At 37.9% G+C, this 21342-nt stretch overlaps 2 protein-coding genes across 4 annotated transcripts; both read left to right on the top strand.

The window, feature by feature from the left end:
- The first annotated feature begins 2617 nt into the window (after window positions 1-2617).
- hspb7 (heat shock protein family, member 7 (cardiovascular)) lies at window positions 2618-4905 on the top strand. The gene is made up of 3 exons (XM_027170314.2): window positions 2618-3034; window positions 3700-3833; window positions 4282-4905. Exons 1-3 carry the CDS (start codon window positions 2869-2871, stop codon window positions 4459-4461), a joined length of 480 nt encoding a protein of 159 aa, XP_027026115.2. The 5' UTR covers window positions 2618-2868; the 3' UTR covers window positions 4462-4905.
- Window positions 4906-6581: 1676 nt separating this feature from the next.
- Window positions 6582-16323, top strand: zbtb17 (zinc finger and BTB domain containing 17). Of its 3 annotated transcripts, XM_047806866.1 has the most exons (16): window positions 6582-6993; window positions 8217-8240; window positions 8544-8789; window positions 8998-9159; window positions 9261-9584; window positions 9683-9772; window positions 9857-10104; window positions 11930-12072; window positions 12319-12619; window positions 12704-12791; window positions 13128-13244; window positions 13335-13455; window positions 13676-13806; window positions 13991-14263; window positions 14383-14472; window positions 15427-16323. In XM_047806866.1, exons 3-16 carry the CDS (start codon window positions 8585-8587, stop codon window positions 15774-15776), a joined length of 2643 nt encoding a protein of 880 aa, XP_047662822.1. In that variant the 5' UTR covers window positions 6582-6993; window positions 8217-8240; window positions 8544-8584; the 3' UTR covers window positions 15777-16323. The 3 variants fall into 3 exon arrangements, with proteins under 3 accessions (XP_047662822.1, XP_027026375.2, XP_047662823.1); XM_027170574.2 differs by lacking the exon at window positions 8217-8240 and having other exon boundaries at window positions 6582-6994; XM_047806867.1 differs by lacking the exons at window positions 6582-6993; window positions 8217-8240 and adding an exon at window positions 8262-8280.
- Window positions 16324-21342: the final 5019 nt, after the last annotated feature.

Genomic DNA, 21342 nt, shown 5'->3' with positions numbered 1-21342 from the left:
TTGTGTCAAATTATGCAAATTAGTCACAGCTTCAGGAGACTGTTTTGTTTGTTTGTTTTTTCATCTTTTGAGTCTTGAGTTGTCTGCAAGTGCTGGAATAAATGCACAGTTTACCTGTATTAGTCATTCTGTCTTCTTTTGTAGCCCGTAAATAGCAGGACAACTGAAAAGCCCAGACAGCTGAATGACTGAACAAGAGAGCAGAGTTGAAATTGCAGTTGATTTAAATTAAATCAGTAGTGAAAATCTCTGTCCCCATGGCAGAACCAATCTGCGCTAGGCTGATTGGTGGACGGATGAAGTGGCTCGTGTGCATGGAATACCATATCCTCTTTCCACTCCATGACTGATAAGCTGCTGCAATTCTTTTCATTTTCTTTCTTAAAACCTATTTCGTTATCCATCTGCTTTTGTTTGTCTTGATGTAAAGGTTGAGTCAAATTTATAGAAAGTCACTGTAGGAATTCTTAATTCATTGTTTAATATGGAAAACCAAGACATCGACAATTTCATTTCTTAATTCAGTGATTTGACGTTTGATAATACAGCACAAACCCTGATAAGACCTACAAACCCTACGTGGGTTTCCTTTGGGTTCTCCAGATTCCTTCCTGTGTCTTAAAACACGCAGGTATGTGGATTGCTTACTCTAAATTGGCCTAAAATTTCTAATAAAAGTTATGAACGTGTAGTGTGTGAATATGGGTCTGTGAGTGTGTGTAAGTGTGTCTAGATTTAGAATTAGATTCTTAAGCGATCCAGATACAAGAGTAATTATGAAACTCCTTGAAATGACGTGAGGAAGAAACTTTGAGAGGATGCAGACACCAAAAGGAACTCGTCATCTTCTGCGTGGCACCGGATAGTGGGATTATATATCATTAATCTTTGACAACTGTATACTCTGAAATCAAAACACTAGGAAGTGTGTTGAAAGGATATGTGGATTTTACACATGTGGTTTTTAAACACTTCAAATTTTATGTTCCAGTCATTTTTCATATGCAGACTTTTTTGTGCATTTTTTTGCTTGTTTTTTTTTTTTTTTTAAGGCATAGCTCATTTATTTTCAAGAGCTCATTTTCACATGTGGATTTGTTTTTTATGTTTTCATGTTTTATGCTTTCAAATTATTTGTTTGCCAGTACAGATTCTTTATTTGGCACTTAACAGAAATCCCTCTCTTAACTATAATTGCTGCTGTGTTGTGTGTTACATACTGCTGTTCCTGGGTTTCTCTCAACTGACCACTAATGACATAGTCAGAGGCAACACGGGACAAAGCTAATGATAGATTAGGTAACATGAAGCAACTGAGAAAAACACAGGCACATGGAGAGGAAAATACCTCTGCTGGTGTCTGCTTCATTTATACAACAAGCTTTTTTTCTGTCCACTGTACATGTTTGTTTGTCTTTACTATATGTTCATAATGTGGTCTTATACTTTTATCCGTATTAAAAAACAAGTGACCCACAAGGTCATTCAATGTCATTGTGGAGGTGGGGATGAGGGGATCTAGACTCACTCCATGATCCAGCACAGCCCGTGCCGAGTGTGATTAAAATGTAAACAGCTGCAAACTCTCTCTCTCTCTCTCTCTTGCTCTCTCTCTCGCTCTCTCTCTCTCTCACTCTCTCTCTTACTCTTTCTCACTTACTCTCGCTCTCTCACCAGAATAGAAACACTTGTGTATCCACAGTGCTGCTTTGGTGACGCATGCTTTAGGAGAAGTGGTGAGTTGCTGGGCTGGATTTAGCCGATTAGTGAAGGACTTTAAAGTTTACTCAGACAGAGACAAGAAACTGAACTAAGCTACTTGAGTTGTGTGCTAGAGAAAATAATAAAAGTGACATTGTATCAGGTCAAAACAATGACAGAAGACATAATTGGTATATTTCTGTCAACATCATTACTTGTATCTTGATGTTATTCTGCTATGTGCTCTTTAATTCCAAAACAAATTAGTTTTCTTGACATATGTTCTTGAGAAATGAGTTGCCCCCTGTATATATACATACATACATACATACATACATACATACATACATACATACATACATACATACATACATACATACATACATACATAAAAGATTGTGTTCCCTAAAACAAATGTTAACTAATCCCTTTACTTGACGTCATTTATTCTCTGTAGTCTCTCTGCATTCCGTACATGTTTTACTGGTGTCATGATTTGTATATGGAGTGATGTTTGGTCCTACATAGTGCTTTAGTAATATAACACAGACCTTTAAATATCCTTTCTGTGGTCAAATCTTTGCATATGCCACCTGACATGATGACAAAAAGGAGTAAAAAAAATAAAATAAAAACAACAACAAAAAAACAACAAAACAAAAACAAAAAAACAGAAAAGCTAAGAGGCACGAGATAAACTGCTATTTCAGTATGTTAGTGTTTCAAATGCCAACAAGTGACCCTTTGTCAGGGACCCTTTCTTAACCTCGAGCCCTCACCGCCCAAAACTTTTCCGACCACAGACCCCCTCTCTTTTCCCTGCCTCACAAGATAAATATAGCACACAGTCATCCTGCACATCTTGTGTGTACATACACAGACAAGAGGGAGAGAAAAAAAAAAGCCTCATAGTTCAAACCCTGAATATAAAAGCCAGTCAGACTGAGAATACCCACAAACCAACGTGGTCCACTAGTGAGAAAGAGCAGCACAAAATAGATAACCAGTAAAGGAGAGCAAGACAGGGACTGGCTATAATAATTCAGACATTGTTTGGACAAGACCTGCCTAAAGCCACTTCTGCATTTCCCTTTATGACCATTCTGGTCTCAAGCCTCGCTCTGTAAGAGGATATCGATTTGCTCCCACTGAAACTTGCGAACACTAATGAGCGAGAGCAGCTCTTCTGCTTATCGATCGGAGCGCAGTTTCCACCAGACGTCCTCATCTTCATCTACATCCTCATCAACCCCATACATGGAGAAAAGCAGGGGGCTATTTGCTGAGGACTTTGGATCATTCATGTGTCCCAAGGATGCAATGGGCTTTCCAAGTGAGTTATCTTACTCTCTCATTCACTCTGGATTAATGTAGATTCACTTTCCCTACGTTGGATACGCAGCTTCCATACACAGGTTCTTTTCACTTCTTGAAATTGTTTAAATTAGAGATTTATTTTTGAATTTAATCCCAATTTCAAACCTGTATTGATTCAGAAACAAATATGAATATATCCTTATCAATAAAGTATCGAAATCAGGTCATGTGTATTTTTATGTAAGATAGTATAATTAGTATGCTAAAGTTATGAAATGAGTGCTGTAGTATATTTCTGTGGATGACTGTTAGGCCAGAATGTCCTTCAACAGGGTCAAGTGGCATTGGAGGACAGGATAGGTGTCAGAGGTTTGTGGACCAGGGCCAAGGACGTGATTTCCCCCAAACAGTTGGTCATGCGTTGCTTAGTTACAAAGACACAAAAAGGATAGTTTGGGATTTATGCTGTCAAACTCACAAATGAGGAACATTTATGCAAAGGGATTTTTATTTACACTTCATTTGGTGCTTAAACAAATTATAAAATAAGAAAGGCATCTTTATATTAAATATCATCAGTAAATTTCATTTAAATCCATTGGAAAAATAAGCCCTAGCTTTAGCCCTGTCTTCACTAAGATCTGCACTGAATTATTATATTAAATGTGTGAATTTTTTTAGGTCTGGCTGGGACACCGGGAAATATTAAAACTCTTGGTGACACCTACCAGTTCACTGTAGACGTCTGTGATTTCTCCCCGGAGGACGTGATCGTTACCACCTCCAACAACCAGATTGAAGTTCATGCAGAAAAGGTGACGCAAATTCAATTCAGTTCGATTCTGTTCTATTTGTATTGCATGTTAACAACAAATGTTGTCACATAAGCAGCTTTACAGAAATCTGTAGATTGAGATTCCACAACTCTCTGAGATCATATAACAGATGCAAAAGGGAATCATCTGGATGAATCGACAGTGGGATTATAAATCATTACAGTGCACAGATGCAGAAGATTCAAGACATGCAGTATATGAATATTGTGAATTAGAGTCTGGGGATAAACACAGGACAGCATTTAAGAACAGTATCCAGGGAAGATGATCTAATTAAATAAAAGTTTTGAGAAAGTCTGCATCTTTAGGGTCTCCGTTTGGGACCATTTACAACAGCACAAGTGCAGAAGCTTCAAGCAGAAAACTTTATGTCTCAATTCTGCACAAAGTTTGAAATCATTCATTATGTCTGCATTTTGTTGTACAGCTTGCAACAGACGGCACTGTGATGAACACATTTACCCATAAATGCCAACTACCGGAGGACGTGGACCCTACTTCAGTGACGTCTTCCTTGGGGCCTGAAGGGACACTCACCATCAAAGCTCGAAGGCATCCCGCTAAACTGGAACACGCCCAGACGTTTCGCACGGAAATCAAAATTTAAACCTTCTTAACATTCAGAATTTTATTGTGATTCCATTTAAGAGCTACACTTCTTTTCTTTATACGTATGTAATCCTTTTTAATTCCACATACTTCTCCACAGTAGGACTATCAATAAAACACTACATGGATTTTCTAGCTTGATCTCATGAGAAATTTGTAAGGATATGAATAAACAATGGAGGGTGATGTTTTTGCATTTGGTCCAATTTCATCCAAGTAAAAAAAGGTTGTAAGAAAAGCAAATGGTAGAAATTTCCAAATGTTGAGATTATGCAGGGATTTTCATCATAATGCGATTTGTTGTTAAGTTATAGGTCATAACAGACATTGTAGGATTTCATTGTAAAGACTGCACAAGCCTGTGTATGAATAAATGTATATATAAGTCGAACTGGTCTATACAAACTCACCACTGTTTGGAATTAAAAGCACATCAATTCTGTGTGTGAATGATTTGTTATGTGTCTACCGTCAGAGCTAATAACAAACAGTGACTTACTAGCCTATTAATAGTAATTGCTGTCATTAGTCAGTCTTTGTAACTAGGCCATCCTTTATGCTTATGCTTTTCTTTTTTTTTGTTTGCGTCATTTATTTGGCTTTGTGCTATTTATTATTTATGTGCTGCTGGGTTTTTTCCACTTTTACAGCATTATAAAAAGAGAACTAAAATTTAAACATGTATTTAAAGGTCAGAATACAGATTCCATTGTAGTATCAATAGCCTAAATGTTTTTATTGGTAAATACAGTAAATATTGTAAATAATATTGGACAAAAATAAAGTATTGTTTAAAATAAGGCCAGAAAATAACAAAAGCAGGCCTTATTATAATTCAGTAGTAAATGTACAGGTCCGCTATTAAATAACCTCTGTAAAATAACCAGTATCCTTTGTAGAGTACTGATTACCTTAAATACTTTAAATTCTAGTGTAAGAAATGCATAATAATAATAATAATAATAATAATAATAATAATAATAATAATAATAATAAGTGAATGGTAATCTAAATTTCAAAATAGTGAACAATGTATAATAAAGATCTTTGTGAAATGTTAAAAGGTCAGACCACCAGGATTTTATTTGTTATTTAGTTTTTTTAGCCTAAATTATTTAACTCCCATTTACAAATGTATAATTTGGTTTCAAAATAGACAACACTTTCACATAGTTAACTTTCTGAACCTTTGAAGGGTTTCAGAGATTCAATATCGAACCTCAAGGGTTCAACTTTTAACGTTTTTATGTCTCTTCGGAAATTTACAGATAAAATATCTTCAAGTCATAAGTTTTTAAAGCCCTGTGTACTGTATACGTTTCATAGCATGATATATAAATTGGACTGATACTATCATAAACACAGCCACACGTTAGAGCATCAACATGGGGCTATTGATAAAAGTCAGAAGAGAACAAAACCACGGCTGGGTTTTACTAATACGATTGATTAAAAAGAAAAGTACATGATATAAAAAATAAAAAAAAGACTGATATCAATGTTTAGTTCTTTACACTGAAATGTTGTATCCCAATAGACATCTTTTTAGAATTTATAAAAAAAAATTTTTTTCTCATTTTGTCTAATGATGTGGTTTGTGTTTATATATCTTTGTGTGGGGAAAAGATGAAAATGACCCAGAATATTGTTGTGGTTACATAACTATGGCTATTAAACAGGATTTTAAAATAACCTCTGATCAGCTGATCATGTTGAGTAAATGATTTTTATATATGATATAAAGAATACAAATATATAAATTTAAATGCTATTATTTATATATTTGTATTCTTTATATCATATATTATATAAATAATAGCATTTAAATTTATATATTTGTATTATACTATTTAGAATTGAACCGTATACTCGACGGGTGAAATTCATTTCCAAAAATGGAACAAAAAAAACCCAGCATATTTTAATTTAATATGTTAACTGGATAATGAGAGAAAAACACACACACACACACACACACACACACACACACACACACACACACACACACACACACACACACACACACACACACACACACACATCTGTTGGTAAACAGCACTCATGTGGCCACCTGATAGAACTGCAATTCTGCGCATGCGCAAAGACAACCCTACGAACCCCACTCGGCCACTATCAATCGATCAGAGAGCGGAAGATGGCGGAGCGTCGAGTCTGAGCAACGACATCGATCGCCGGATAACTCGATCGGACGCAATCGCTCGAGTGTGTAAAATTGATCAAGTACGTCCAGGTTTTTTTAGGTAAAAGCAATGGCTATAAAATGAACATTTAAACGGTGTGACGATGAGCCGAATACGGGTGTTAACAACGCGTCATTCCTGAAGCAAAACACAACAGAAGCTGAGGACACTTTCAGACCGTCTCCTGTCACCTCCATCTTGTTTCACTGCTCCAGCCGCGGCCAGGCACGCTAAATTAATCCCGGAGCCCAAGAACAGAGGACTTCTAATCAATCCGCAACATCGTCAACCTGCTAGTGGAGGGATAAAGTAGGCCTGTGTGGCTGAAGTGTATGTAGCTTTAATTTCATGTATTACACACATTCAGACAACAAACACACGTCTTCAGTGTTTTATAGCATGGCGAGGCGCATATATTTAAATCAAATGAGGCCGCGTGGAGAAAATTCGGGTGAAATACGACCGAAAAACAAGAGTTTAGCAGCTAACTGTGTTGCTAGCTTTAGTTACTGTTTATTACAGCACGACACCTGAAGCCATGTTAACCGAACACATTGTCTACCAGAACAAGTTTCATTAGGGATGTTAACACGACGTTTTCCTCTACTTCGTGTTCACTATCACTGTTATATTGATATAATAAAATATTGTCAACTATCTGGTTTAATTTTATGTCTCAGAAGCTGATTTGATTGAAAACAAAAAAAAGTTTTGTTGGGACATGATATAACAGCATGGGCAAATATACAGTGTAAATACACGACTGAATGCATTGTCAGGTCAATTAACCAGGAATATTAATAATTAATGCAGTGAACTTGTTAATGGTAAATATTTTCACTAGCATTTGTTTAGACTTCAGACCATTAATGCTGCCAATGACTATGAATCATTTTATTTATTTCTTAAAGTATTTACTGTGTTTAAATGGTGTTAATGAGGTTATGATACTGATGTTTTAGCTGTAAAGATCCAAAACAGGAATACAAAGGTCTGGGCCATACAGTGAGACCACTATGAGTTTGTTTCTGTTTTTCACGTTAACACAGTTTATACAGAGAGCTCATGTCTGCCCTGTTGACCCTCCTGTGTTCTTAATGCAATACAAATGTTACGTATAAAAAATGGAATTATCAAGACATTATTATATTAAACTTAATATAATTAATTAGCAGCACATTAAACTTAATATATAATTAATATATAATATATAATTATATAATAAAACTATATATATATATATATATATATATATATATATGTATGTATGTATGTATGTATGTATGTATGTATGTATGTATAACGTGTGTGTGTGTGTGTGTGTGTGTGTGTGTGTGTGTGTGTGTGTGTGTGTGTGTGAATGAAAATATTTCATTAATTGCAATTCCTAAAAGCCAAGAAATCAGCTAGGTTATGTTTGGGGGATATTTTATCCAAAACAATTTTCATAATCTTTGTACATTTTTATTATTTTTTGTATTTATTTATTTTGTTTTTGGTATAAAGAGTAAAAATATTACTCTTATTTTCGTGTTTTTTCTTTTCCCCCTCCTCTCCCCAGGCTGTTCTGCTACAGGTTTGATACACCACCTGAAATCAGTAAAAAAAAAATGCAGGCAACAGATTTATATTTTGATATTTGGACTTATTAATAATTCTGTCTTTTATTACCTTGTAGGCTTTAGCTCAAGCAGCAGTTATTGTTTTATTAAGTTGTAAAAGTATAAACATACAAGCACATACAAGAAAAGTTTTCACAATGTATAAAAATATTTTTTTTAACTTGGAGAGAGAGAGAGAGAAAAAAGTGGCTGGTGAGGGAACAGGTGTTTATAGTTGTGTGTGTGTGTGTGTGTGTTTTTTTTTTTCTTCATGACAGATTATCCAAGGCAAGAGCCTGACATATCCCAGGTGGCAGTCATGGACTTTCCATGGCACAGCGGGAAGGTTTTAGAGCAGCTGAACCATCAGCGTCAGCAGGATCTCTTGTGCGACTGCACGTTTGTCGTGGATGGAGTGGATTTCAAAGCACACAAGGCCGTACTGGCAGCATGTAGCACTTACTTCCAAGCTCTCTTTCTTGACCAGAAGGATGTTGTTCATTTGGATATCAGTAATGCCTCAGGTATGCAGAATCAGTTGCAATCTATCTATCATGAAAATCCTGCATGAATTTACAGTTGAAAAGAGAAATATATACGAGTATGAAACTTAATGTCTTGTTGGGATAAAGTATGTGTACTATATATTTTTGTTCTGAAGTTGTTCACACTGTTGCGTGCAACTGTACATTTTCTTCTTATGCTACAATTTTTATTTTATGATCCTTGCAGGCCTTGGACAAATCCTTGAATTTATGTACACGGCTAAGCTTACGCTGAACCCTCAGAATGTCGAGGACGTGCTGGCTGTAGCCACTTTTCTTCAAATGCAAGAAATTGTCAATGCGTGCTCTGCTTATAAGTCACTCACAGGACCACCAGTGATAAACAATGGTCAGTAGAATTTAAGTTTACATGCGTATATATATATACAGTATATAAAAAATACTCAAACACATTATAAGGGCCTATCTTTTTTGCTTCATATCACAAAGCCGTATCAAGTCCATCTGAGCAACATCAGAAGCTGGATAAAGAAGACAGTGACGCTTCAATAGAGCATCAGGACAGTCATGTCTCGTCTCAGAGCGGTGGTCCTGAGGCAGACGAAGCTCCTTCAACATCAGTGACATCAGAAGAGCAGCAGGCGAGGTGTAGCACTACTGAAAGACAAAGCACAGGAAGTCAAAGTGCAGGAGTTAGGGTAGGAAGACCGAACAAGCTCAGCCAGAACTCTAAGCTCAAGGAGCAGGAGGAGAGCACAACAAAGGATCTCATGGCGTATCAGGATGACCTGTCTGATGCTGATTACACACCAAGTCAGTCTGTCCTCTCTGTCATATGCTTTCCTCAACTAGGATGATCTTTAGTACTCACTGTATATGAAATCCTTTGCTACTCTCTGTTCTTCTTTTAGAAATATCACAAAGAGCTGTGACTAGGAGGTCCTGCGTAAGTACACGGAGAAGCAAATCAAAGTCCATCGCTCACTGTGTGTCCACACCAGGTAAACACTCACCTCTGTCATGCTATAACTGCATCCATGTACATTTTCACTTCTGGTGAACACCTTGTGCTTTTGTTGCTTAAGTGACAGATGATAGTAGCGAAGAAACTTTGCCAAAAGCCACGATTGAAGAAAATAAAAGAGAAGAACTGAAACAGGAAGAGGAGGCCGACGAAGAGGAGGAGCATACAGAGCAGGAGGATGAAGGAGAGATGGATGTAGATGATGCAGAAGGAGAAACAGATGAAGGAGAAGAAAAGTGTCTAAGATCTGGGGTCATTGCTGATCGCAGTGAGTCCAGATCGTACGGGTCCGTCACACACAAATGTGAGGTGAGGGAGTCTTATCATGTGTATACAATGCGTTATAGAGTAAATTATATCTTCTTATTTAATTGCTCTGCACTACTTGTACCAAAAAACTTTCTTGTAAAGTTGATAAATGTTTAATAAAGACTCCTCAGAGAAAACCTCAGCATATCAACACTTATAAATGGGTTTTTAACCCCGTTTATGTGGATCTTCGCCGTCATATTGATTTCTGTGTAAGTGCATATCAAATCAAATCAAATCAAATTTTTTGTCACATACATACAGGGTACGATATGCAGTGAAATGCTTTATGCAACGTGCATTTTTGTGTGTGCAATCACATTCTAACAGTAAGCATTAGGTTGAAACAGACATTAGAAGACAGACTGCAATTCTTATGTAGCTTTTTTCCACACTTGGGCAATACAGTCAAATATTTCAGGTTTTGCACACTTTCCTAGAGGTTTTGTGTTAAGCATATGACAAACTACTGTTTATTAGTAAACTAGAGAATTCTCCCCCTGACTGACTTGTTTAGCATCGCCGGAGACTTAAACCATGCAAATCAGTGCTCCCTATATTCACAAACCTATATTCCCAGTACCACTCACTACATGCCCCAGACCGGTGCAGAAGCAGGTGAAAGCCTAGCGGGCAGGCTGCAACTGGTGGTAATTCCACCATCTTAGAGAAATACTCAGCTTCAGTGATCAGTTACATTAGTGCATCGATGGCACTCAAGTTAGAAACAGTAGTGGACTGCATAAGTGCATGTGTGGCTGAAGAACACAGACTCCTCTTTTAGTGCAGGTGACAAGGTGGTCTTAAATGTGGTGTGTCCGCTGTGTGAGAAATGCTTCAGAAAACTGCGTTGGGCCGCCAAACAAAGCAAAACTAACGTGTAGCCTATTAGCAGAAAAGGGGCGGGGCTTACCAATCTGGGCGGAGAGAGTGTTCAGTGCGCATGTGTGACATTAGCAGAAAGCGGTTTTAACATTGACACGGAGGATAAAAACAAAGAAAGAAAGTGAAGAAAAGCTTACGATAAGGCAAGAAGTAGGACGTGTTAATATAGGATCAGCTTTCCAGCGCTGGAGAGAATTGAGCGTCTTCCACATGAAACTGAGATAAACCTTTCATGGTACAACACACAGTACTACAAAAACACATTTGTAATATCATAGTATTACTCATTGAGTTCATTTCTTGATAAAAATATACCCTCGTTCAGCTGCCCCAACAGGTTCCCGCCATAATACTTGTCTGGGTTATACTTGGGTTATACTTGTCTGGTGTATGTGTGGGGCGGAGCTATCAAAACAGGGGTGGGACCCATTTGGGTTAGGGGTGTGTTTGTTTTGGTGATTTCAAATGTCAACATTGGCTTTCAAACAATGGAGACCCCTGCTTTAAGGACAGAAAGGGACAAACACACACACAAAACTATGCTTTATAACTAAATTCTTCCGTCTAAAAAAAACTGCCTGTCCCTGAAATGGAATTTAGAGTGGAAAAAAAACTATTTTTTTGAATAAACGTTTATTGACTTTAGAACAGCTGCTCTTAGAATTTTGCGTTTTGGCGTCAACAAACATTCTGGCTGTTCACATCAATCCAGTACAGTGGTAGATAAAAATCAGGTTGAGGACTGAGTATGAAGTCTTTTTATAACACTGACTAACAGCCCAGCTTCTTTTCAGTATGTTCAGTTTAAGGTTTGTTTTCCATAGACATGCAGAATTTTGGCAGTAGTGTTCGCTTTTATTTTGTGTTCTGTGCCTGAATTTAGTTTATCTGCAAACTGTTTCCATCCTCAAATTTTCCATGGTCTTGATGGCTTTTGCAGGACTGTGGGAAGAAGTTCACCCACACTGGGAATTTTAAACGACACATGCGCATCCACACAGGAGAAAAGCCCTTCAGCTGCAGGGACTGTAACAAGGCGTTCTCAGACCCAGCCGCATGCAAAGCTCATGAAAAAACCCACAGGTATTTTTATTGGAAAGAAGGAACCAGATAGTGACGGCTGGTATAAGTACATTAGTGAGTCAATGATGTTTTTTTTCCATCTGTGCCAAAACTATAAAGAAACAAAATTCCTTAAGTGTATGTTAAAGTTACTTGGCCGTGTCATGTATATTTATGTTACACAGAAGCTGAAGTAAATCCAACTGCCACAATAGTGGGAATAAAAACCACAGTTGACCCATAATCACTTCCTCTTTTCACCTTTAGCCCTGTAAAGCCATACTGTTGTTCCACATGTGGGAAGAGCTACCGGCAGATCAGCCTGCTCAACCTACACAGGAAGCGGCACACCGGAGAGGCACGCTACAGCTGCGATGACTGCGGCAAACTCTTCACCACCTCGGGTAACCTGAAGCGCCACCAGCTGGTGCATAGTGGCAAGAAGCCGTACCACTGTGACTACTGCGAGCGGGCTTTCTCCGACCCCACGGCCAAAATGCGCCACCTGGAGATCCATGACACGAACAAGGGCCACAAATGCCCACAATGTGACAAGAAATTCAATCAGGTAAGATACAGGGCAGAGGATACATAAAAATAAAAAGATTTGTATGAAACTCACCGATGATCGTTTAACAAAATCCTTCTTTAGTTAGGAAACCTGAAAGCACACCTGAAGATCCACATCGCAGACGGCCCTCTGAAGTGTAAAGAGTGTGGGAAGCAGTTCACTACATCAGGTGAGATGTCTACTAGAAAGACGTGGAAGAGGTGGTGTGGGTGTGTGCGTCTGTGTGACGCCCTTAATTTTGTCACATATACGTTACAGCACTGTGAAATTGTTTCTTGGCATATCCCAACTTTGGAAGTTGGGGTCAGATGTTACAGTGCCCCTGGAGCAGTGAGGGTTAAGGCCCTTGCTCAGGGGCCCAGCAGTGGCAGCTTGGCAGTGCTGGAGCTTGAACCCTCATCTTCTGATGTATGCAGTCATGCATATATGACTGTATTTGTGCAAGTGAGTGTGTGTGTGTGTGCGTGCATGTATTAGAGTGCTTGATGGTTCTTTCTTTGTACAGGGAACCTGAAGAGGCACTTGCGAGTTCACAGTGGAGAGAAGCCCTTTGTGTGTATGCACTGTCAAAGAGCATTTGCTGATCCGGGTGCACTGCAGAGACATGTGCGCATTCACACAGGTACTTCACTCACTCTTTTACAGGGCTTCTATCTACATGTGTCTGTTCTGTAGAGCACATTGTGTGTGTGTGTTTGTGTGATTGCTGCAGGAGAAAAGCCTTGTCTTTGTCTGATCTGCGGAAAAGGCTTCACACAGGCCAGTTCACTGATTGCTCATGTCCGACAGCACACTGGAGAGAAGCCGTATGTGTGTGACCGCTGTGGCAAAAGGTAAATGAAACACGCACACACACACACACACACACACACACACACACACTCACACACATACAATATCTATCTATATGTACGTGTGTGTCTGTAAATAATGTGTGTAAAAATAAGAAGCCTGTGCTTTATTACAAATTATGTTATTAAACATACTATGTACTACTGTGTATAAAGTCATTTGGATTATTTATTGATTCTGTTTAATTGTAATGTTGTACAGGTTTGTGCAGTCCAGCCAACTGGCCAATCACATCCGCCATCACGACAACATACGACCCCACAAATGCCAAACCTGCAACAAAGCGTTTGTCAATGTCGGAGACCTCTCTAAACATATCATCATTCATACAGGTACACAAATAAGAGCACAATCGTTTTTTTTTTAAGCTTTGGAGTATTTAATTTGTCAGAATTTCAGCACGACATCTGAGTTGAAGGTAAACGCAAGATTAGCAGCGCTTACGTTGTCTAGAAAATGATGGAAAAACATATTTTGTTCCTGAAAGCTTATTTATCCCCGTTACTCCAAGCACAGGTGAAAAACCTTACCTTTGTGACAAGTGTGGCCGTGGGTTTAACCGTGTGGACAACCTCCGTTCCCACGTTAAAACCGTTCACCAGGGCAAAGCAGGAATGAAGAGACTGATACTGACTGATGAAGACAACGAGGAAGACAAGCTGCTTCCCGCAACCGCCTCCGTGTCCGAGCTTGACGAGAACGAAGTCAATATCGTTACAGTCACCACCGATGACATTGTGACTTTAGCTACAGAAGCATTGGCAGCTAACACTGTCGCACAGCTGACTGGTATGAGAGTACACATGATATAAAGTGTCTGATCTTTATTAGCACGACGACGAGGTCATTGTTTCATTTGTTTGTATGCAAAGATGATGCGTAACATTTGTGTTCACTCTGTTCTGCAGTGGTGCCTGTAGCAACAACTGTGTCTGCGGATGAAACGGAGGCTCTGAAAGCTGAGATCACAAAGGCTGTGGAGAAAGTGCAGGAGGCCGGTGAGACAAAACATATATATTAGAGGACCATGTGGCAAAAGTCTTGTTTCTTTGAGTACAAAATATCTGTACACGCCTAGAACAAAATATCAGTTTACACAAAGAAGACATGTAGAGTTTTGTGTTTAATAGACTTTTCCTCATTTTTCAGGAGAAAAGGTGTAATAGTGTATGTTATTTTATAATGTCGTGTGTATTACTTTCTTCAGATCAGGTCTTGGAGTCAAGAAGGTCATGATAATAGAACATGATAGAACTCATATTTAAGCTTTTTTTTTTCATATTTAAGTATTTTTAGGTCAATTTGTCTTTTATTCATTGCATTTTCACCCGATATATTATTTTTAACTTCTTGGAAATAATCTTTTAAGAGAAAGACATATTTTTTGTAGCAGTTTGTCTTAAAGGAGCAGTTTGTAATGGATCGATCCTTTTGGTTCCTGTGAAGTGATTTGTATTTTCTGTAAAATAAACAGACAATCCTTCACCTATCCTCTCAGTCAACTACACTCTGATGAAACCCGAGTCGCTTTGACATTATGCTCATTTCTGGGCCAGAAAAAAAGTCAGTAAGAATAGAAACTACGTTGCAATCGTATTATCATCTGAATGCTAGGATTATGAGTTCTAGTATTTACAAAACCTTGAGATTAAAATGAGATTATTTACTGTAGCGCACTGTAGAAGCACTTTTAAACAATACAAACTGCACCTTTAATCTTAGACTGGTTGACAACGCAGATGACTCTTACTCCATGCTTCAAATTAAGAACTAAACTCTGCTGCCCTCCTGTTCCTAAGTACTTTTTATTACCTAATCCTCGGGTCATCGTTCTCCTTTTGAGTGTTTTGTCTCAGTACCATCAGTACAGAATGACAGCATATTTCATACACCCCTTATACGTATGTGTCAAACCCGTTCACATGATCCATTTTCATTCCCAACCTCTGTAGATCCCAACACGCAGATCTTATACGCATGTGACTCCTGTGGTGAGAAGTTCCTGGATGCCAGTTCTCTTGCCCAGCACGTGCGCATCCACACGGCCCAAGCTCTCGTCATGTTCCAGGCCGACTCAGACTTCTACCAGCAGTACGAGGCGGCGGACGCCACATGGCAGACCACCGAGCAGGTCATTCAGGGAGAAGAGCTCCTCTTCAGGAGGGAGGGAGTGGAAGAGGCTAATGATGGCACCCAGGATGAAGAGGTGCATAATGTACCTCAGACTGAGGAAGAGGAGGCGGAGTCACAGGCTGTAACTGAAGGAGAGGATGTACAGATTTGTGAAAGTGAGACACAGTGATGCTTTACTGAGTGAAAATCCCAGAAACATCAATATAGTTCAGGACATATTCGGTATTACTTGAAATATTACTATGTAAATCACATGCTACAGTGTGGGCTTGTCTTTAAAAATTGGTTGCATAGCACAAGCACATGATTTCATGCTTAGACTGTAAATAATTCTTTTAAAAGAAGTCATTTGTTTTCCAACCTGACTGCACATTTTTTCTGATACTTATCACACAACACCGAAGCGTCTATAATCTGCACCTTTCACTTTATATGGTTCCTTTACCAGCATCTACATTCTCAGCCATGTACGGAGTTTTAAATGTTATATACACTGTGCATAACATCGTAGCCTCTGTTCCGTCACAATCTTATCAGTTTCATACGTTCCAGTTTTGTTTTTTGGTTGTTGTTTTTTTGGTTTTTTATTAAATGCTCAGAAGTACTATATAAAATAATTAGAAGCCATGTAAAAATCGGTATGATGCTAGCAGCTACTGGCTTGAAAGAGCAGCGCTAACGAAATAAACAGATCTTGTACATCTTTTTAATGACAATCTTCATGGTGAAATAATGACTAACAATTCAGTCGTGTGAAAAAATTAGGGCACACCATTAAATATTCAGTTGTTTACTTGTTAAACAAAAGAAAATAAACAAAATGTTAGGACACCCTATTTCCCTAATAGCTCGTATTTTCCCCTTTGGCTGAAATGACCTCAGCGACACGTTTCTTGTAGCCAGCTACCAGTTTCTGACATAAACTTGAGTTGTCCCCCACTTCTCAATGCAGGATTCCTACAGATGTGTGATATTTGAGGGATTTCTTGCATACACGGTATGTTTCAAATCACCCCGATAGGATTTAGATCTGGGCTTTGACATGGCCATTCTAGAATTCTCGGCTTTTTACTGTTCAGCGAGTCCTTGGTGGATTTACTCTGGAATGTTTATGTTGTCTTTTAAGGTCCTGTTCCGCTTCAGCTTCAGTTTTTTGACAGATGGTCTCACATGTTCCTCATGCACCCTCTGATACAATGTAGAATTCTTAGTGAATTCAATGATGGTGAGTTGGCCAGGTCCTGCTGCTGCAAAACATCCCCAAACCATAACACCCACCACCAGGTTTCAAAGCACATTATTCCAGAAGTCTTGGCTTTTATCTCTGTGTTCTTTGGCAAACTTCATCTTGCCCTCGTGTTTTTCTTAGACACCAAAGGATTCCTCCTTCCACACACCCCATGATAATTAAAGCTGTCAATCTCTTTCTGTAGGTTCATGCACTTTGACATCAACTATAGCAAGAGCTTGCTGTGGGTCCAGTGATGATATTTTAGGGTTTTTGGAGACTTCTTTAAGCATCTTGCGGTCTGCTCATGAGGTGAATTTGATTAAATGTCCTGACCTGGCCATGTTGGCAGTTTTTTTTTTTTAAATGTTCTTCACCTGTAAATGATTTTCTGGACAGTGGAATGGCTGATTTACAAATTATTTTGAAATCTTTTTAGATTCCTTACCAGACTTCTAAGCATCAACAGTCTTTGGATCGCACCATGGTGTGACCTCTCACTTCAACAACTAAGAGCAAACTAAACCAAATGCCTGAGGATTAAATAAGGCAAAAGTCCTTTATAATGCTCTGTAACAATGTTCTAATATTTTGCACCTGATGTGATTACACCTGTAGGTCATTTGATCCATTTTAAGTACAAATTAACGTGCGGGTGTCTTTACTTTTTCCACACAAGAAATTGGATTACATTTTATAGTTCATCCAAAAATAAAGGACTCTCTTTGGTTTAATTTGTTTAGTTATAGAAGTTGAATCTTCCAATATTGTTAAAATTAAGATAAATTGCACATATATTTAACTATTTAAAAAAAAACACCACCACAGGCCTTCATGGGGTGTCCTAATTTTTTTTTCGACATGACTGTACATGAATTGTGTTAGGTTTCACATCATTTCTTCATTATTTCTTCATTAATTCTATTGTAAGATTTCCTGCTGTTTGATTTGGATTTTTGAGAATCTCACTTTTTTTCTTCTACTCGTTGGTGTTCTCTTGGTGTCTTTCTTTCATTTCTTATTTATTTCTGACTTCACCATTGATTATGGTAACTTTAACCCTTTTGACAGTTTTTTTTGTACTCTTCTCTTACTCTAAGTAAAGCAGCCAGTGTTTTATTTTGGTGGGAAACAAACAAAAAATACTCCCAGTGACACTTAACTCATTTGCTCACTGCAATCTTTTCACCTTGGTGATGTAAATGACTGAGCTGCTGTAATTATAAACATTATATAACAACCTATTTTGTTAATAAACTGTAAAATAGTGACAGAAAGAAACTGAAAGATTGCATTACTAAGAAGATGACGAATGAAAAGAACAATTTATTTGGATTAAGTGCTTTATTCTGGATCCCAGGGAAATGGGATCCTTCATGGATCAACATCCACACACATACACCTAGGGACAATACAGCATAGCTATCCAACTACCGGCAATTGCTTCTAGATTGTGGGAAGAACTTCGAGAACCCTGAAGAATCCCACACATGCAGTAGCCTGATCTCAGGCTCGAACCGTGAATGTTGAGGTAGCAACCAATGCCATGACTATTACTTGCTACTACTACAACTAATAATAATAATAATTATTATTATTCATAACAAATAAGGTATAATACCTGCTTTAAATAATAAAAAACTTTGTGAAATTTTAATTAATTCAATTTAATTTTGGGTCAATTTTGAAAACAAACTGCTATAATAATCATCATCATCATCATCATAATCATATTAAAATAAGGATGATAATATTAATAATAACATTAATAAAATAATGATAAAATATTTCAAATAATTATCATATTAATAATGTTGATATTAATAAAATGATGATAATTATAAGCCATTTTGCAGTCCTGTCCTGTAGTTTGTGTGTAATTATCAGTGATGTGACGTAATGAATTACAAATGTTCTCACTTCTGTAATTGAGTAGTTTTTCTTAGGAATTGTACTTTATTAAGTAATTTAAAAACAGTGTACTTTTACTTTTACTTGGGCACATTTTTAGGGCTGTATCGCTATTTTACTGCGCTATTTTCCCTCAAACTGCCGTCGATACCACGTTTATTTTTTCTTGTCAACGGTGATTGGTTAATGAGAATAATCAGTCACCTGATTCCCGTCCAATCAAATTGCGCATAGAAAACTTGCTTCAGACAGACTTCAATACACCTGGTGCCGCGGTTGGCGCTAATTTAGTTTAATCATGGAGGAGGATGGAGGAAGTGTGGTGGGTGATTCAGCGTGCAACACCTCAAATACACAACTTCTGAATCCTTAGCCACACCTGAAGGAGTTTTATGCAGTGATGGCGAAGTGAAGCTTTCAACCCAATTGTATCGGGAAAAGGTTCATTACTCGAAGCTTTTCAAATCAGAGCTCGATGAGGACCTCTGCTGGTGAAAGCGCTATCACTGAATGTTCCACAACCAAACAACGTATTTATTTTAGAAGCAAAAATTAATGGATTGACAAATTAAGGATAGATTAATAAATAAATAAATGAATCAATATATTAAATACATGACCAAATCATGTTCCATTGCATAGGCGTGGTAACTCCAAACAAAAATGTAATAAAGATAACTTTTTGTATGGTGAATGTGGACATTTTGAAACTCTGTTCAAACTCATGAATGTTGAAGAAGGTACATAAGTGCAGACACACTTTTACACGATTATAAATCTGCCTTACAGACTACTGTACTGTAGGCTAGATGGATACTTTGTGCTTAATTGCATGACTATATAGACACACAGTCTTATTTGTAAGTGTGAGCTCGTGAAATGGACATTGTACTGTAAGTGTTCCTGAATGAGGGACATGGATGATGTATTATTATTATTAGGGGTCAAGCGAAGGGGTGTAGACACCTATTGTTATCGTTCGTGTTCATATTATTATTATTATTATTATTATTATTATTATTATTATTATTATTCCTATTGAAGTCAATGGCAGCCCATAGAACCGCACGTAGGAAAGTTATGAAATTTGGCACACATGTAGAGGCCAGTCTTAGAAGTTATTATAGCAACTTTGGTGTGTCTAGCTCAAACCCTCTAAACACCAGTCCAAAACAAATTGGGTGCGTTTTGTCACACACACACACACACACACACACACACACACACACACACACACACACACACACACACACACACACACACACACACACACACACACACACACACACACACACACACACACACACATTTCGCAACCTTTCGTGACAGCGCCACCTAGTGGCCACGAGATTTTCACGTTAAGTCCAGTATTTTACGAATGCAATGCCTTATCGCTACGAAATTTGGTATGGTTCATCAGCGACATGTTCTGAGCGCATCTGATCGACTTGACCCCGGAATCGCTGCTTGCAGCTATATTTATTATTATTAAATATATATATATATGACAAAATATACGACATGAAATGTTACATTGAATCGTATAATTGCCCAATGATGAGTGAGATTTAGGTTATAAATATAGGCTTCACAACAAAACCATATATCCACCTTATTGGGCGAAATCAAATGAAAGTGTTCCCACATTTCAGAACGTGATCTTTTTGTAACAGGCTCCATTGACAACTCGCAACAATAAGCTCTCCTAAACTCGCTATACAGTAATAGATTCCAAGTAATACTCCAATACAACACACGAGGGCGCGCCGCGTGCCGCGCACGATTTAAACCTTTGAATCAGAGAACGAAGCGGTCACGTGGGTGTGTGTGAAACGAAGCTTCGGGTGTCATTGATCACGTGATTTTGCCAGAACGAATCAAGCTTCGATACAAAGCTTCAATGAAAATCGGTTCATCTTTTGACACTTCGGTGTCAGTGGTAACATCAGTAGTTTTATGCAGTGAAGACGAAGAAGGGCAATTGTGTCATTATGTCATGTCACCTTTGCCTGCTAAACCAGTCAAAATATCACCATTCAAGAGTTCTTCCTCTAATTTTTGTTGCTCTTTCAGTGCTAGCAAGCGAAAATCAAACTGTTGGATATATATATATATAATTATTATCATTATATATATATAATAATAATTATTATTAGCATTATTATTATTTGCTGCTACATCCATTAAAGAGAATGATACTGTAAGCTATATTTTTAATTTGCAGGGTATAAGGTGGAATAACATTCATACAGCATAATACTCACTACTCTTGAGTACTTTTAAATGGACTTTGAGTAGTATTTAGGTACTTTTACTTGAGTATGATTTTTCATTTTTCAGTACTCTTTCCACCACTGGTAATTATTAAAATGGGTTTATTGTGTAGTATATTTAAGCAGCACTTCCGGGACTTTGTTTGATCATCTCTTTGTTTTCGACATTGTAGAAATAAATATCGCTTATTTATGTGTGAAATAAACGTAAAGGCACGTTATATATTACAGCGTGTTCACCTCAGCTCCAGGCCCTCAGTAGTATCGCTCCATGAGGCGCTACATGATTGGCTGACGGTGTGGGTCAAAGTTTACACCCATGT

This window comes from Tachysurus fulvidraco, chromosome 23, assembly GCF_022655615.1.
Source record: "Tachysurus fulvidraco isolate hzauxx_2018 chromosome 23, HZAU_PFXX_2.0, whole genome shotgun sequence".
NCBI lineage: Eukaryota > Metazoa > Chordata > Actinopteri > Siluriformes > Bagridae > Tachysurus > Tachysurus fulvidraco.
Note: the sequence above shows the minus strand (reverse complement) of the source record. Positions and strands in the feature narration are given on the sequence as shown.